Genomic DNA, 18,501 nt, shown 5'->3' on the forward strand with positions numbered 1-18,501 from the left:
TATGCTTTTTAAGCCCAGGCGGTGATTTTTTTTTGGGAAAATGCCCACACTAATTCATTCAACAATCAAAGTTGATTGTAAGATCTTAATTGGAACAAAAGAAACTGAGAAGGAATCGGGGTGATGCGACAAAATACACCTGCAACTAGAAATGAGCTTAAGATTAATGCTCTAAGTCCAAGGAGAGTGAGAATAATCCCCCAGCAAGAGTTTTACGATAATTTCTGCATCATCTTCAAACATAGCATTGGAGAGACCAAGAGAAATTGCAAACTGGATAGCTTCAGACAAGCTAAGGTGAGTGAGAAGAATCCCCCAACAAGCGGTGCTATCAAAATGAATTTTAATGGAGCCCGTAAGGCCTCGTCCAGGTTGTAGGCAAAGCATGAACCGAAGGGGCAAGAGGTAGTGATGTAGAGATAACACAATCAACTCGGACGCCAAGCAAATCAATTAGGTCTGAGCTAATCGACCGGAGGTGCTGGCGGCCGGTATGGCTGTCGGCGTCGGCCGGCGGAACTCGACCGGAGGTGCTGGAAACCGTTTTGGGCGCCAAGGGTTTCAGTTCGAAATAGAATGGGAGAAGAAACCCTTTTGGGCGAGAGAAGAATTAACCGAAGTGCTGGAAACGACGTGAAATGGAGTCCGCACGCGTCGCGCTTATTGCGCGTGTGTCATGACACGCGTCGCGCATAGATTTTGGGGGATGTTTTTGGGGGCAAGGCTGTAGCGACGGGATCTGCTTCACACAAATGGGCACCACAGGCACATCTACCATGCATTGGGAACATCTCCCGTGAATAATAACCAATAAATACGGGAGATGTTCCTAATGCATGATAGGATGTGCGTCTGAAGCGCCAAGGAGTAGATCCGGTCTCAAGTAAGTGGGGGGGCAGATGCGAACCCCTCGCGTATACATTGATATTTTCCACGGACAGACGGATTGACGGACACGGCGTACTACTGGTGTAGAATCGAACGGGTCGCTGAAACTGAAAGTAAAACTTCTCTGACTGTCGTTGCGCCCGGATCTCAATTCATCAACCTGTTGCTTTACAAACGCGCTTTTTTTTTTTTAATGGAGAAATCGGAGGCTGATGTGAGGACTGAGGTCCATCCTCCCTCATACATGCTCCTGCTAACGTGCCCCTCTGGGCTCTCCCAGGCGCAGGTTAGTCTCTTCACCTTCTTAGCTTTACAACTTCTTTCCTTTGATTATTGTTTATCCTGGTTAATTTTTCCGTGATTCGTCACAGGCTACAGATATTACTCGTTAGTTGATTCAGTAATCTGGATCCAGTTGATTTGACGCTTTCCCTTGATTTATTTAAAATTTATGTTTCCTGTTGAATGAAGGTTTCTGTAGATTTCAGTTCTTCATACGACCGGATTCCCCACCCTGACATTTACTTGGAGAACTCCATTTCTGAGGTAACATACCATACCTATGCTTTTTCTTTTGTTTTTGAATTCTAAGTTGTTATTAACTTTACCTCATTAGTTGGGTAAAGTTCGTTATGCTCTACGGAGCACTCCCTTGAGTATACTACTCAGCTTAATGCGTTTATTACATTTTTTTTTTCTTGTATAGATTTGGGATCGACGTCTTAAAGAAAATCCATCTCTATATAATGGCAAAAAGTTCAGGGTATGCTATTCTTCCACACCAATTTTGCCTGTTTGAACTTGGTTTTCTGTTCATGCACCTCCATTGTTCACCATTTGATAATGGAAATAGAAAATCTGAATTGCTTGGAAGACACGAAAACTTTCTTGGTAAGAGAGGTATATTTGTGTTCAATGTATGAAGAAGGAAGGAAGAAACTAAAATATACACATTAGATTGGTGATCAACGCTTGTCTATTGGGAAGCAAACAAAACGGGTGATGGGAAGGGTTTAAGTTATTATTAGATGCTATCTTTCTTAGGATCTGCACAGTAACTGTTAGAGGAGTGATAGTTGATTGTAGAAGTACCTTTCTGGTGGTTTATCCATCAATACTGGATGCCAGGATTCAACACATGAATAGGGAGTTACTGCTACAGAAGGGATAGAGACATGCTGCTAATCATAAGAGTTACTGCTACAGAAGGGATAGAATATTTCTAGGATGTAATTTAGCACAGAAGACTAAAAAAAAAAAGGATTTTGAAGTGGAAGTATGAGGAGTTGAGGGGGAAACACATGAATAGGAGTGGTTATAAAATGTGAAAGATTTACATGAACATTCTATTTCAATCACATATTCCAAATATGTTCTTAGATACAAACAAGGAAGATAATAAAGATGTGCCAAATTTAATTTTTTTGGGTATGAGGAATTTTCACAGTTTGAGATACAGATTTGCAGATATTTCCAGAAGATCAGCTTTTTTTATTAGTCAGAAGGCTGGCTATCTTCCATTTTTGTCTATTTCAACACACCTTTCTCTCTCTGTCATCTTTTCTCCATTAATACATCTTTACTTATATCCACAGGCATTTAAAATTTGACACTCTAATGCATGATTTACCTTGAAATTTACTTTTATTGACATGCTGAGCATTAGTAACTCCTATAATTTGGTCTCTCTATATATTTTACAGTATGGAGGTTATCTCTTGCAAAGTACTACTGGTTCTAACCATGAGCCCCATGTATGTCTCCACCTTGGTTTGACGGATTACAGGTCTGCTCTTTCCCTCTCTCTCTCTCTCTCTCTCTCTCTCTCACTGTGCACAAAGTGGCCTCTCTCAGTCTTTTTTTTTTTATATTTTTTTTTTTATCAGTGAAACTCTCTCAGAATGGGTAGATAAGATGGCACAACTTTTGGTTACAAATAATACAAGGGAAAATAGGAATCACTATTTATTTTAAATGGTAGACTTGGTTCCAACTAGGCCCACAGTACAAACATAAGCATTTTGGTGGGAATACCCATCAAGTAAATAGGAATTGCTATTTGCTCAGTGCTTTTCATTTCCTCTTTTCCTAGGACAAAATAGAGAATCAACAGTTCTATTTTCTGATTTTTGTTTTCTTTCTTCCATTTTCTCATGAGTAAGTTGATTTTTTATGAATGAAGTTTATACATTTTTTATGAAGATTATAGACAATTGATAGTGAAAGATGGTTGCTGATTGCTATGGAACCTAGGGAATTAGCATAGGATTCATGGTTTTTATTCAAAATAAAAAATCCCATCACCTAGGTCCCCCCTAGGTGACGATGCGCTCCCCTACCACCTAGCCTCGCCTCAGCACCTTGAAAACTTTGGCTTTAAGTATAAGCATTTCCATAGGCAATGGGAATATTTATCTTTGATCATAATTTTGATGTACATGGTTTTTGTTCAACCAATGCATTTTTGGCTTGTGATTTGTTGGTGAAGAACCTCATATTTCCCTACCTATCTCTATATTATTGTTGCAAGATTTTTTCTGGTGTTTATCAGAACTAGATACCAATAATATACTGTTTATTCCAAATTCTATTTAATTAGGCTTGCACCTCAAATGTAAAGATGATATTTTCTTCGTTTTTTTTTTCATTCAATGTTCTTTTATTCAGATAATCTACTTATTTTTCAGGACATTTGTAGGTACAAACTTAAATCCTTTGTGGGAGAAATTTCTTGTTCCTTCAGAAGGTAATGTTGCATGCAAATAATTTTTAGTTCATAAATTATGTGCATTTTATTTAGTAATTTTGTTTTTCGACTGTTTATACTTCAGAGATCACAATTGATTTTTCATGATAAAAAATAATTTATTGATAGAAATTAGTGTGAAGTACAGTAGCCTTACTGTTGAGTCTCATGGCCTGGATTGCAAATAAGGTTCTTTCTCAACCAGCCAGAGACCACATTTGTTTGGTGACCAACAATTACTTGTATTAGTTTGGGTGCGGATTATGTGCATGTTTGGGTGTCTTTGGATATTTATGGGCATCAGGGTTATCAGTAATGTTTAAGGTCCAAGAAAGTCCAATTTCTTGAGCACTACTAGGTTCTCTTTGGATAGTGGGAATGGATTCGTAGTTGTATTTTGTTTCCGGTTTAAATTTTTTGGAATTTAGATGATTAACCCCCCCAGTTGTTTCTAACATCAGGTAGAATGTGGCATCCAAACTTCCAAAGACTAAAAAGTAAAAAACAGGTGTTTTGCCAAGTTTAGCTCTGATGATGGAATCTGGAGACTCATGGGATTGGTCCCTCATGATCCCTCAATTCTGTCACTAATTCCATTTCCACTCTGATTCTAATGTAACCTTAGAATAACATCTCCGGCCGGTTCATTGCAACTTCATTGCTGAAAGTTAACCATTTGTTTGTGATAGGTATGATCTTGGTTTAAAATGTCAACATGTTTCTTAATGTTTCCATAAGCAGAAAGTTTAGCTAGAGGCGGGTTCAGAGAATTGATGTGTACTTCTTTTCATAACAACTATCAAGAGTTTTCTTTTTTTCTTTTTAAATAAACAATGGAGAAAATAATGGGTTGAATAATTTCAATACCAAGACTTCAAAGAAGCACTCATGACTGGAAGGCTGGTGAACTACTATCTCTGACGACAGAGATCAATAGGATGAGCTTGAATGTACATAGAGCTGTCAATTGGTATTAATTGGTTCCATATGATAGACCCAGAACCGTCCCATCTCCCATTTATTAATTGGGAGTCTGGGACAATCAGGTCAGGCCGAGCTATTCTTGAGATCCATAATTACCTATATAATAACAATTTAAAACTTTATTTTTTTATAATACCTTAATAAAAATGATTGTTGATAAAACAAGTTTTTAAACCTAAATTGCCATATATACAATTGATAAAATTTACCCTTTTGGACATAAAATATAACCAAATTTACAAGAAAACCAGGAGGCTTTTAAATATTATTAACTATATAATCAGTTTGGATCTGAATTGGTTCAGAACAGAAATAACAGTCCCAAACCAATTATTAATCTAGAAAAAAACAACAGAAATAGAGTCAACATAATCAGTCTGGTGTTTTCTGTCTGGAGAGGCGGCACCTTGCACCTCTCTAAGGGGTTGTTCATGTAACCAATCTTTGAATTAATGGAATATGATTCTTTATTTATCAAAAAAAAAATGTAAGCAGTCCGGTCAGTTTAGTTCTGTCAGGTGGACCAAACCCATTAACAGCCCTAAAAGTACAAGAACAAGGGAAAAGGTGGTGGATGGCTGATGGTTTTTGGCTTGTTCTCTGCCAGATCTTCCTATAATGTGATGGCAATGAAACATGAAGAAGAATACCCTTGGAAGTTGGAAGTGGATTTGGGGATTGGGTGCCCCATCCAAAGTCTGCTTTTATCCTTTGAAATGCAATTCTGGACAGAATCTTAACAATTGATAATCTTCTGTCAAAAGGATTAGTGATGGAGAACAGACGCTGCCTATGTGGAAGGAAGAAGAGTCTGTCAATCATCTTCTGATTCATTGCAAGGTGTTGTATTGCATATGGACCTATTTTTTGAAGTTATTTGGGTATCAGTGGGCAGCTCAAAAAAAAAAAAAAAACTTAAAATGCTTTTCTATTCCTGAATATTGAAAGGCTTAAGCAAGAGGGGCAGAGCCCTGTTGAAGTTGACACCAGCATCCATCTGTTGGTCAATTTGATTGGAACACAACAAGAGGATATTTGAAAGCAAAAGCATGTTGATGGAAGCTTTGATAGCTAGGGTGGAGACACTGTTGGCACACACACACAAGGAGTTTGCAGGGCTCAATAACTATCATTTTAGCAATGAGTGGCATCAAATCATATGGAATGGAGCCTAGAATTGAGAGGTGATGTAAATAATACTTGTGGATATAGTGAAAAATTGTAATCTTTTTTTTTTTTTTTTGGGTTTGAGGGATCACTCCCTCATATACTTTTATACAAACTCAACTTAAAAAAAATAATGGAGAAAATAGAAAGGAACTCCATATCGATCAGCACATGGATCAATAAGGGGCAAGTACTCTTGTTTCACCATTCCAGCTCTTGCTACTATGTCTGCCATGCCATTAGCTGTTCCAGGAGACCAAATGATTGAGACCCTCAAATTGTCAGACAAAGCTTTGGCCTCTTTTATTAGGTGTCTTAGCACCCATGGTTCCTCAATTGTAGAATCTATCCAGCCAATAAGACCTTGGCGGTCGGTCACCTTCCAATAACAGTCCATGCCAACCATGTGATGAAGGTGAGGAACAAAGAAACCATTGAAGAAGAAACTCAGTCTTCGTAGATTTTGGGATATTATAATTTTTAAAAAAGTTATTTTCTAGATTACTAGTGTCTCTAGGAATAAGGCTAGTTACCTTAAAAAGGTTGGAATAGTTCAAAGAGTCTTATTAGAGAATTTGTAGAGTTGTGAAATGGTGAAAGTGCAATCACGTCACTTTTGTGTTAACCTATTTATTAGAGGTTAAATCTTGTCTGTTTTGCATGAATTTGGTATTATTAGATAGATTATCATGTAATCTATCCAACAAGACCAAGATTGTATAAACTGGTGTAAGGGCACGTGCTATGCATGTGTGCAAGTGTAAAATATTTGGAGAACTGCTCTTTGTAAGTATTAACATTACATTACTTTGATTTAACCTTTGTGACCTGCATGGAAACCAAGGTAAGTATCAGCATTATGTAGTATAGACATGACATGTTTCAAGAAAGTTATGGTCAATTTAGTGATAGGGTTTAAGTCTGTGATATCATCATTTGGCCTTTAACAACCAGTTTATTGCAGATTTTCACATATCCAGATTTCAAGATTGCCATCTTGAGAAAGTATTATGCATACTTTCTTTAGTCTTTTAAGACAATGATATGGTAATTAAATGCTTGGTATTACATGACAAGTCACCTTGTTGGTCCCAATCCCATATTGAATTCTCAAACAACATATATTTTTATTTCATAAAAGTTACAACAGCTTACATTTTGGACAGTGTATTTCTTAATCCTAATTGTTAACGAGACTTTAGTTCCCTTGTTGTCTATTTGATTAATTTATCAGTCTGCCTAAATTTCTTGGAGCTTCTTCTAGTTAGGATTTTTAATCATTCATGGTGTGGATCAGTGTTTTAAAAGGTGTGGGAGGCATATGCCTGGAGGCGCACCTCCAGGCGAAGCACCCCCAAAATGCCTTGAGGTGTACACCTCATATATTTTTTTTTCATGAGGCATTAGAGGCATACACCTCATGCGCCCCATGCAGACCTCATATAAAAAGACAAGAAAAAAGAAAAGAAAAGGGAAAGGAAAGGAAAAGAAAAGAAAGGGAAGGGAAGAGAAGATAAGGGGAAATGGATATAAACAAGTGCTATGCATCTTCATTCTTTTTAATATAAAATATTTTTATTAGAAATAAAGAAAAATGAGATCCTCCTTCCTCTTCTTCCCCTCCTCTTAAAGAGGCTTACGCCTCACACATCTAGGTAGTGGAACACCTCGCCTCACGCCTCCACATTTTAAAACATTGGTGTGGATATAGTTCTAGCCCTTGATGATGCATGCTGTTTAAACTCACTGGTTTTACTGTTTTGCAGATGACTCCATACGATGTCAACACTGCTCAACTCCCTTGGGTAATGGTGCAGTTGTAGAGACAGCCGATAGAAGGATCCTTGTGCTGCAAAGAAGCAATAATGTGGGGGAGTTTCCTGGATACTTTGTTTTTCCTGGTGGCCATTCAGAGGTATCACTTGTAAAATTTAAAATCTATCACCAAAAATAGTTTCATAGTTTTCATAGTTGTCTGATTTCTCTTTAACTTTTTCTGGTCAAGAGTTTATGTTCTATTTTCTGATTCATGTATCTGCACTTTTTTGCCACCAATCTTTCCAGTGGCAATAGTCTTCCTTTTCCGTTGGGCCTTAGAACTTGGAATGTGTGCTCTTCCTGTTTAGTTTATGATTTCCAATTTTCCACTTGTTTATAGGTGGTTGCTCCTTTTTTTATTTAAATTTTTGCCTAGCGAGTGAGCCTATCTTACCAGTGATCTGAATTCCCATGGAACTTGAACATTTGTCCTTAATGGTTATTTTATAGGTGTAATGTTTATTTGCCCCATGAGTTCTTTTACTTTTTTTCTCTTGCAGAAAAGTAATGTCCATTTAAAGCAGAAATTGTTAATAGTTGTTTTTTTCTTTCTCATGATTGGCAGCCTGAAGAAATTGGAATAGCATCTCATCAGTATGACAAAGACTTGACAGACTCTGGACATATAAACAGGAAGGTTTCTCAGGAAATGTTTGATGGAATTATTCGAGAAGTAATTGAAGAAATCGGAGTACCCACAGCTTCTCTTGTTAAGTTACAACAACTTTGCTGAATTGGGGAATAACTTCTTTCACTTTATTCTTTGCAATAAAATTGTCTTTTATGCCGCTTCTAATATCTGATTGTTTAAATCAATGGTGATTGTGGTTTCATCTTTATCTCTCCCTTTCTTGTTATTTACTGGAATTGTATTGCACATGCATTTATTGCTTTCATGACAGTATTCATTCCCTTTTGTTCTCTCACATATGAGCAGAGGTAAGGTTGTGCGGTTGTGTTCTAACTGGATTGTGCTGCTATAATAATAAAAGTACCTTCCTTTCTATTTGTGGGTGCAATACATGGCAAACTTCTGCCTTGTCATTAAGAGAAACATCACTAATATATGAGTATGGATTTCATCAAACAGTTTCTTCTCATGACAATGACCTTGACATGCATATCTGCATAATCATAATTTGTTATGTAGCCACCATATTCTTTAATTGGAAAGCAGCTTTGGAAATGTTCACTTTGTGCTCTCAAACATCTTATCAGCCCTGCAAGTAATGATATGCTTGCTTCTTTTGTCTCAGGAATAAAGATTTTATTGCCATGTTTTCCTATTTCATTCAATGACTTGAGATGCATAGTATTTTTTTATAAGGTTGGTTTGCTTTGGATTCTCTGCTCCAGATTGCTTGATTAATTAATTAATTAATTTTTTATGGGAAATGGTAACTTTCATTAATGTTTAAGGAGATTAAGTACAACTGTCACCTTCATAAGCAAGGTGACCCCTCAACAAAAATTAAACACACATCCAAAAAAGGTTCTCACTACCAACTCCTTGCTTTGCTAAAGTATCAGCCATTGCATTGGCTGATCTCCTATTCCAATTAAAACAGACCTCCAGCTCCCTTTTAGGTGCATAATTTCCCTTACAAGTTGTCTAAGGGACCAAGTGCCCAAATTGTTTGATTGCATCCATCCTATTACCAATTTCGAATCTCTCTCTACTTCCAATTGTTGGAAACCTAGTTGTTTAGCCAGTTTGAGCCCCTGTAGGAGTGCCAAAACTTCTGCTCTAAGAGAGTCTCCCACGCCTATCGGGCCAGAAAACAGAGCCATAACTCATCTTTCCCCATCTCTAAAGATACTTCCATGCCTAACTGGTCAACCAAAAGAGCCAAGATCATGTGGAGGTGTGGTAGGGCTGCAGTGTGTTGGACTATTTGGGAGGGAGGGAAATTCAAGGGTATTTTCTAGTAAGGAGAGAAGCTTGGAAGTAATCCTGGAAACTATCCACATTGGGAGATTCACTAGTTAAAAACCTTGTAATTGTTTGCAGAGTTCTCAGTTGATGAGATGACCAGAAAGTGGAAGGAGATTGTGGAGTTAGGCTCAATCAAGAAGACCTCAAGTTCCAGCTGGACACCTCCACCTCATGGGTTTACCAAACTGAATTTTGATGGCAGCAGCATGGGTAATCCAGGGCCCTCCGGAGTGGGGGGAGTGATAAGAGATGAAAAAGGGAACCTGTTAGCTATGTATTCTGGCCCAATTGGGGTGGGAGATTCCTTGAGAGCTGAGATCCTAGGAGCTCTTGAAGGGATACAAAGGGCCAAGGAAATGAACTTTAAAATGTTGATCATAGAAGGTGATTCTGAAATTGTAGTAAATTGGCTAAAAGAGGACAATTCTATGCTCTCGAAATACAGCAATGAAAAGAGGAAATTCAAGTGGCTCACCAAGGATATTGAATTTCGTTGTACATGGATATAAGTGCTAATGCACTGGCAGATGGTCTAGCTAGGCAAGGAGTGAACAAAAACTCTATGTTTTGGGCTGTTTTGTAATTGTTCCATGAATTGGGGTTTATAGGGTATTCGGGAGTTAAGATTTTTTAGCTCCTTACCTTGTAATTCAGATTTTCCAAATTATTAATAAAATTCACTGTTATTGATAAAAAAAAGATCCCCCCCTCCCCACCAAAATTCCAGAGAGGCCTGGATTACCTACAGAGCTTCCGTCAAAGTTGCTTGATTAATTTATTGCACCATTAAATCAGGGTGTTGGTGGCAAGAATGGTAGAATTTTATGTGAACTCATTTGTCAGGCTTTTGGAGGTTGTAGCAAGAGAGGAATTGCCATACCTTAAAGGAAAATCAGCTTCCTACCTACCTAACCTTATAGACCTTAATTCACAAGGATTTAGGGAAATCAATTTGAACAAATTGAAGACAGGTTATTTTGTCTATCATATGGACCTAGCATATGAACTTGATGGAAGAGAAGAGGATTTAGGGAAATGAATCAGCTTCCTACTCTACCTAACCTTATAGACCTTAATTCACAATGATCTACTATCTCATCATATGGACCTAGCATTTTATTAATAGGCAAAAATGAACTTGATGGAAGAGAAGAGCTTTGCAGCTTTTAATAATGGAGGCTAATTCATGGGATAAGGTAATTGGACCATGGTGGTTGAGTCACTGCATTAGGGGTATAAAATCTTCTACCCTATCTTGTTTTGTCACTGTGACGAGTCTTAAGATATTGTAAAGCTCTAGTTTGGGCTCCCACCCCCGGGTTTCTAGTAAAACTTAATTTTGTACTTAATACAATGGATACCATTGCTTCACAGAATATACATGCAATGCATACACTATATACTTACTACGTTTTATGTCATGCATGGATGCCATAGATTATCCTTGTGAGTCATGGTTTCCTTTTCTTTGTATCCCATATAAATTACTTATGCTTGCTGAAACACTATATACTTGCTATGTTTAATGCCATGCATTCAAACTCATCTTGAGACAGTTTGGACTTCCAGTCTAGTAATTTGGAGAAATGTTTATCTGATGTTCTTTCTATTTATTGACTTCACATGCAGAGTGATCCAGTCTTCATTGGTATATCTCGTAGGGAGTTGAATGTTAGACCTACAGCCTTCTTCTTTCTTAAATGTAATCTTCAGTCAGAGAAAATTCAGCAATTATATTCTAGCGCACAAGATGGCTATGAGTCTACGCAGCTTTATACTGTTTCAAGGGTTAGTGCATATTCCATCCAAGAGTATTGATATGAAATTCCTTTGTGGAATAATTTGAACTCTTTACTACTTTACATTTTCTTATTGATGTTCTACTTGCTTATCAGATCGAGTTAGAAACTATGGAATCAAAAATGCCTGGCTGCCACCGAGGTGGATTTTCTCTTTACAAGTTGATGACAGAAGCTGTGCAAATCTGATAGAATGAGGAATCCAGAACTACTACTTTGGTCAAGGTTTTCAGTCTTAGTCATCTACATGATTCTCATAAAGCTATTCATTTTGAGTATTTTATTGCTCTGTAAAGAAATGGGATTATGAGGATGTATTGTACAGGAGAAGTCATCTTGAGGCATGCATAATGGTGGTGCACATGCAAGAGGGTCAGGACACGTTGTACACTGCTGCTAATATATCTTTTAGTTCAAGAGTCGTCCCAGTCAAAATGATTCTGATAGTTCAATCTGTTATTTATGGATCTATAGAAAATGTGGTTCATGGTCCAAAACATTGCCTATTGATTAGATGGGATCAAATTTCAGCTAAATATCCTTTCTTTTTCTTTTGATAGGTAATTAATGGTATGCAATTTTGATTTAGGTCTCATTGATAGACCCATTGAATGATGATTTCAAACTCCAAAATTTTCAGTCACATCTCGCGTGCACTACCAACATTGAGGGTAGCTATTCATGTCACCATCATTAGTTTACCTCTTCTTATTTATTTATTAATCAGATTGCTTGTACTTCATTCTATTATATGCAAAATCTGTAACTGGTATTGAGGCCATGATTTTGTTGATCCAAAGTTGTTTATAATTCCTATATATTCTTGAAAGTTTAGTAGGAGAAACCAATGGATCAGGAACTAGAGTGGAAATGTTCTAAAATTTTGCAGAATTGGCTGGGTTTTTCATGGGTAAGAAAATTTTGGCTATAGAAGTTAAAGCTGACTTTTGGAGGTTGCAAGGATTCAAATCAGCATAGGAAGTGAGGATTTAAATTAATGTAGTTGTATTTAAAATTTTATGATCGGACCTAAACTGACTTCTGTTGTAAAGCAATTAAATGAGCATTTGATTGGTTAAGAAAGAGTCCGGTTTTGCACCATCATTGATTTGCGTTGATTTAAATTGGTATTGACTAACAGAAACAATACTGTTGATTTGTTCCTCCACTTACCATATTGAATCATGTTACGTAGACTGAAGGGTCATTTATTAAAGCACCCCCATATTTTCATGTATTTAATAAAACCTACCTTACATTGTTGTGTTTTACTCAAATACCCTTGTAGTTTGCCACTGATTTACTTAACCAACCTTCCATTAAGAACACCGTTAGTATTGCCATCTGAAAATGGTCAAATGACCACCTAAACAATTACAAAGGGCATGGATTCATGGTTGTTTACCCCAAAAATACCCTTCACACTTCATATCGAGCTTTTAGAAAGAAAACCCTCCCTCAACAACAGAACAGAATTGTAATCTCATTGTGAATCGTGACGGTGGAGTTAAATTTTCCACTTTCATCTAACGCAAGGCCAATTTAGTAAATTGCTCATAAACCATAGGTGTATTTTAGTAAAATAAAACCTATAGTATAGGTTTTAGTGAATATGTGAAACTATGGAGAGCATTTTCATAAATGACCCCAGGCTGAAACTATAGAATGGTAACATATTATATTTTTCTTCATTCAACTATCAAGTCAGATTGTTTTATGCGGTCGAAATTGTTAATGTTAGTATATCCTTGTCAAAGCTAGAGCTTGTGTTTTTATCTATTTTCATTATCTCATATGCATATTAGGATAAGGCCATAGATGACCAATCCTTTTCCCTACCTTGCATTTATAATTTATTGTGTGGTTCCCTGCTCTAGTGTTGAAAGACTTGGTCAGTTGATATTTTCTTTTCTTTTTTTTTTATCTTAATAATTAATTGCATATAAAGGTTCTACAGCTACATGGAACTTAGGTATCGAAGAAAAGGATATTTTCTAGGAGGCATGGAGTTAGAGGAGGAAGTGAGATTAGATTTTGGTGATCCAAGCCAAAACTCAAAAGTCTTCTTTCTTAAGGTAAAGAAAGGGATGGGGTTTTGAAGGGAGAATGACATCTAAAGTAAGGAGGTACTGAAGCGAGTTAGTACATTCCAAGGAAAGGTTAAAAGAGACGGTACAACAACTATTTCTTACAGGCTTGCAGTCAAATCTGTTAGGAACAAAGGAGTTCTGCTACTGGTTATTGACAATTGCAACTAACCTCTTTGACTTGGTAGATAAATGCGAGAGTGGGTGAAGAAAATTCTTGTCCGCTCTTGTAGAAAGAATCTTGACCCTTTATTAATCCAGATGGTAGAGTAAAGCAGAAATTTTTAATTAGTTTCTTCACGATTGATGGTTCACAATAAGGCATCATCAGAGAGCAATCGAATCATCATTCAACCCAAACACAGTGCAACCATTTTCATGGTTCTTAGTGTTATTATATTATTCTTAGCACCTATAAAATAAATATGGTGATTGATTGGAGTGAGGAGGATAGGCACGTTCTGGAATCATTCCCCTCATCTACGCAGGATAATGTTCCTTTGGATGAAGCCGTGGGACCAACCATTCTATATTGTTGGGAGCATTACACGTGGGACAGACTTGCGGTGGATGATTGATTCCCCGCTCCCCCAGGTGGTGGTTATGGCAGTAAATAAGTCGGGTGTTGCTGGATTTATATTCTGAGCAGATTAATTGAAAATTCCCCTCGGGAACACATGTTTTCTATATATATAAAAAAAAATGTTTATCAGAGGCTCAGAGCATGTTGATTGTTGAGTATCCCATGATCCCATCCCATCCCATATCTCATTAGGGGAAACTAAGATTTGACAAAATACATTCCATCAGTTCCGTGTAATTAGTTCCATTATCCTAGTCTGGAATCCCAATAAAGATCGCAATAATTCACCTTTTTTTTTCTTTTTCTGAGAGCAAGCTTAGCTTGCTAGTCGAGTTGTTCAGATTAGAACTCTGAACGACCAAGGGATTTTCCACATGGCTGAGTCAGTTTGGACCTGAAAGGGCCCATCACATATTCCTCTAAATCAACGAAAATTTGAGCCCAAAAAACCTGTATTTAAAGTAAACATTATTAATATTAACTTTAAATTGTTGATGACACCGATGCAAGATTTGTATTTTTTATTGGTATTTGATTGTGTTTGTAGTATTGGGCTACTTGAGGCCTCAGTCTAACCTCATCTTCTATATAGCAAGCCAAATCCCTCTTTAATTTCTTTCTTTTCATTCTTTTCTACAAAAATTGGTTACCACAATGGCTAGCATGGAATGAAGATCATGCTATTAGGATCCTTGGCATCTTTTTCATTTTGATTTCTCATAAAAAGAAATAAAGATTCTACTACAATTTCAACTACTGTAGTCTGTATTCAAGTTATTTGTGATGAATGATGCTTTCTCTCTTTTGTTTTCTTTGACATTTACTTCTTACAATATTGGTCACAAGCTTAAATAAAGGAGGGTTGTTGGGTTGAGCTGAATTGACTATTGACTTTTTGTTTATTTTAATACTAAATATTTATTATCATTTTTTTTCACTCTATATGTCTCATAGTTGCTTGTGAAATGGCTAAATTGAATGATTCCTTGCTCTGTTTTTTAGTGGATAAAATAATTAAATAATAAAATATTTAAAAGTATAGTAAAAATCCAGCTTCAAATTGCCTATCAAAGGAAGCTGTTTTAACCTCCCAAATAACTTTTTCACTAAAAAAGACAAAGCAACAAGTATATTTAATCCAGTCACTTCGCAGCTTAGTTGTTATGCACTTAATATTATTTTCCATTGCTTCTTTTACTAAATTTAGATTAAATCGTAGACACCATAAGAGTTTTAATACTAGTAAGGTTCAAAATATCTATATATCCGACATGCTGGTAGGGGCATATCAGGCAACATTGATATTAGTTTTTACTTTTATTTTTATTTTTTTTTTCAAAAACAGATTCAGGAGGGCTAGTTTAAGGCTCCTCCACCCCCTGAACCAGTCAGAACTTCGATACATTGACTGTAACGACATACCAGAGAGATCCCAAAATAATATGTATTAGTTAATATGGGCCAATACTTATCAATACTTTGAACCTTGAATGCTAATTACAGTTTAAAATAAAAAGGATGGAGATGAGGGGTTCTTGCCCAGAGCCAGCTTTTATGAGCAAAACCCACCAACCATTACATGATTTTGTGATTATATACACAAACAAAAGGCAAGTCCATTTGCAGTGGAGATAAAAGATGAGAGATCAGAGATCCATAAAGTGGGGAATCTTTGAACTGTAAAAAAAAAAAGACTAGCAGCACGAAGACTCCATGAAAGACTTCTCAGTCAACTTGAAAAAGCCAGATTACTTGTTTTGCGCAAGTCATCATCTTGGCAAATAAAGCCAAAAGCATACCGACCGCTTGAGATGATTTTAAGGTGAAAAATTAAAAATTAAAAGAGTAAATTGGAATCGTATACTTTCAGGCCGATGAGCTAGCAACTGAGACGGTCACATGACATCCTCTCCATTTTGGGAACAAGGATATACTAGTATGCTACGTATATAAGTGTGTAAACTGGGCTATATGACCAATCACTTCACAAGTGAATATGACAGTGTTTTCAATACACAAGGCCCATGGTGTAGGGCCCCTTTGTATGAAACATTGGTGTGATTACTCGTAATTGATCATGTGGCCTGGTTCACATGTCGGTATTCGCAGAAGATTCTGGGAATCAATTTTGGAGGTATGGGGTCAATGTTACGGATATATACACTCCACCGCGTGGACTTCAGTGCACTTTCTCTGTCACACCCTGACGCCTGTTTAAAAAATAGGGTGAATAATAGATATCCTATACTTTGAGGGTAGTGACAGGTATCCTGAACTTTCGATTGTAATATTTGAATACCCTAATTCTCAAAAGTATAGATTTGGGTTCATCCAATAGCTAAAGTGTTAAACATTATTGATGTAATCGTTTTCGGCCACGTACCAATGTTTTGTGATGTAAAAATTTTTTGGCGAAATACCTTGTTATTTGACCCGGTGGTGGCATGCCTTAGTGATGAGCTACTTGGTGGCGAACTCCCTGAAGGAGAACTGCTTGGTGATGAACTGCTTGATGACGAACTGCTTGGTAGCGAACTGCCTGGTGGCGAGCTTCCTGGGGGCGAACTGCCTGGTGGCGAACTCCCCGGTGGTGAACTGCCTGGTGGTGAACTGCCTGGGGGCGAACTGCCTGGTGGCGAACTGCCTGGTGGCGAACTGCCTGGTGGCGAACTGCCTGGTGGCGAACTGCCTAGGGGTGAACTGCTTGGTGGCGAACTGCCTGGTGGCGAACTCCCTACTAGGCGGCCGATGCCTTAGAGAATGCTGGAGCTCCCTGGTGCGACGCAATCCGACTGCCCTCGGCATGATGTGGTCTTCTTTCCTTTGTAGGCTGCGGGAGATGAGGGACTTGCGACAATTTCATCTTTTCCTCCTCTTTGTAGGTGGCGGGAGCTGAGAGACCTGCGAGAACTGAATCTTTTCCTCTTCTTTGTAGGTGGCGGGAGCTGAGGGACCTCCGAGAACTCCATCTTTTCCTCCTCCTTGTAGGTGGCGGGGGCTGAAGGACCTCCGAGAACTCCATCTTTTCCTCCTCTTCGTAGGCGGCGGGAGCTGAAGGACCTACGAGAACTGAATCAGAGGTCCCGGGGGTATTTTTCCGATGGGGGCTCTCCGATGCTTAAGTTAGCACTCTTATTGTAGAGAGCTTTGAAGATAATATGAGAGAGCTAGAGAGCAGGGTTGCTTCCCTTTTTTTCATCCCTCTCCCCTTTGGGGGGTGAGGTCTTTATATACCAGAGTCCTCGTGGGTTAGGTGGGTGAAAAGCCTCCAAACGGTAAGACTCGTTGCATCCTGTCAGAACCGGGGTACGGTGGTGAACTCCTTGAGGTCGTTAGGCTGGTGCTTGTGTCAGGCGGCCAGGTCGGCGCCTGGGCCGGGTTGTCAGAGGGGTGCCTGCGTCAGTCGGCTGGTCAGTGTCTAGGCCAGGTCGTTAGGTCGGCGCCTGTGTCAGTCGGCGGGTCAGTGTCTAGACCAGGTCGTCAGGTCGGCGCCTGTGTCAGTCGGCAGGTCAGTGTCTAGGCCAGGTCGTTAGGTCGGCGCCGGTGTCAGTCGGCGGGTCAGCGTCTAGATCAGGTCGTCAAGCTGGCGCTTGTGTCAATCGGCGGGTTAGTGTCTAGGCCAGGTTCGTCGGTGGGCGCCTTGGTCGGATCATGCGCTAGGCTGGTCCAAGTCGGCCAGGTCGCACAGGCCGCGCACGCCGCGCAGGTCGCGTGTGCCGCACGCAGGTCGCGCAGTCGCGCGTCAGGCCGCGCGCAGGTCGCGCTAGGCCGGCCAGACTGGTGCCTGGGTGGGTCACCAACTTCGTAAGTTTGTTGGCTGGGTGTTTTCCTAGTTGTCACGAGGTGCCACATGTCACAATTTCACTGGAGGGCCAAATTTTTCCTCATCAATAGCCCCCCCACTCCCGAGCTGATAGTAACTCAGCGAAGGGAGTAGATTTCTTTTGGCCCGTAAGTCGATGAGCTAGTAAGTGCTGATCCAATTACTAGTGTGGCCCGTAGGCTTTGGGAGCGACTCGTAGTCTACTCTTTTTTGACTTTGCCCGTGCCGGAGAGGCGACCGGGTCTTAAGCAGTAATGTGGCCCGTAGGCTTTTGGGAGCGACTCGTAGTCTACTCTTTTTTGACTTTTGCCCGTGCCAGAGAGGCGACCGGGTCTTAAGTAGTAATGTGGCCCGTAGGCTTTTGGGGGTGACTCGTAGTCTACTCTTTTTTGACTTTTGCCCGTGCCGGAGAGGCGACCGGGTCTTAAGTAGTAATGTGGCCCGTAGGCTTTTGGGAGTGACTCATAGTCTACTCTTTTTTTACTTTTGCCCGTGCCGGAGAGGCGACCGGGTCTTAAGTAGTGATGTGGCCCGTAGGCTTGGCCTACATCAGCTTCGTAATGCCGGTCACCTACTCCTACAAGAAGCTACTAGGGGCTCGACCTTCGGGGGCAACACTACTAACTTTAGGTTGCCAGCTCACACGGGAGCCTTGGAAGGCTCGACCAAT

The 18,501-nt window shown here is 39.1% G+C and overlaps 1 protein-coding gene across 1 annotated transcript; it reads left to right on the forward strand.

Annotated features, from left to right (window-relative positions):
• Positions 1–456: 456 nt before the first annotated feature.
• On the forward strand, positions 457–11,874 carry NUDT9 (nudix hydrolase homolog 9). The gene is made up of 10 exons (XM_088973475.1): positions 457–1,174; positions 1,360–1,434; positions 1,595–1,651; positions 2,592–2,674; positions 3,576–3,634; positions 7,552–7,700; positions 8,169–8,312; positions 11,169–11,327; positions 11,435–11,563; positions 11,664–11,874. The coding sequence occupies exons 1-9, from the start codon at positions 1,082–1,084 to the stop codon at positions 11,525–11,527; spliced, it is 912 nt and encodes a 303-aa protein (XP_088829601.1). The 5' UTR covers positions 457–1,081; the 3' UTR covers positions 11,528–11,563; positions 11,664–11,874.
• The last annotated feature ends 6,627 nt before the right edge of the window (positions 11,875–18,501 follow it).

Source organism: Nelumbo lutea, chromosome 2 (assembly GCF_056320005.1).
Source record: "Nelumbo lutea isolate HS-2025 chromosome 2, American lotus-T2T, whole genome shotgun sequence".
NCBI lineage: Eukaryota > Viridiplantae > Streptophyta > Magnoliopsida > Proteales > Nelumbonaceae > Nelumbo > Nelumbo lutea.

Bases quoted from the DNA above. Each gene is read 5' to 3' on its own strand.
- NUDT9 (XM_088973475.1), top strand. From the start codon at position 1,082: ATGGAGAAATCGGAGGCTGATGTGAGGACTGAGGTCCATCCTCCCTCA. The intron at 1,435-1,594 runs GTAACATACCAT...TTTCTTGTATAG, and splicing joins TGGAGAACTCCATTTCTGAG to ATTTGGGATCGACGTCTTAA. The intron at 3,635-7,551 runs GTAATGTTGCAT...ACTGTTTTGCAG, and splicing joins ATTTCTTGTTCCTTCAGAAG to ATGACTCCATACGATGTCAA.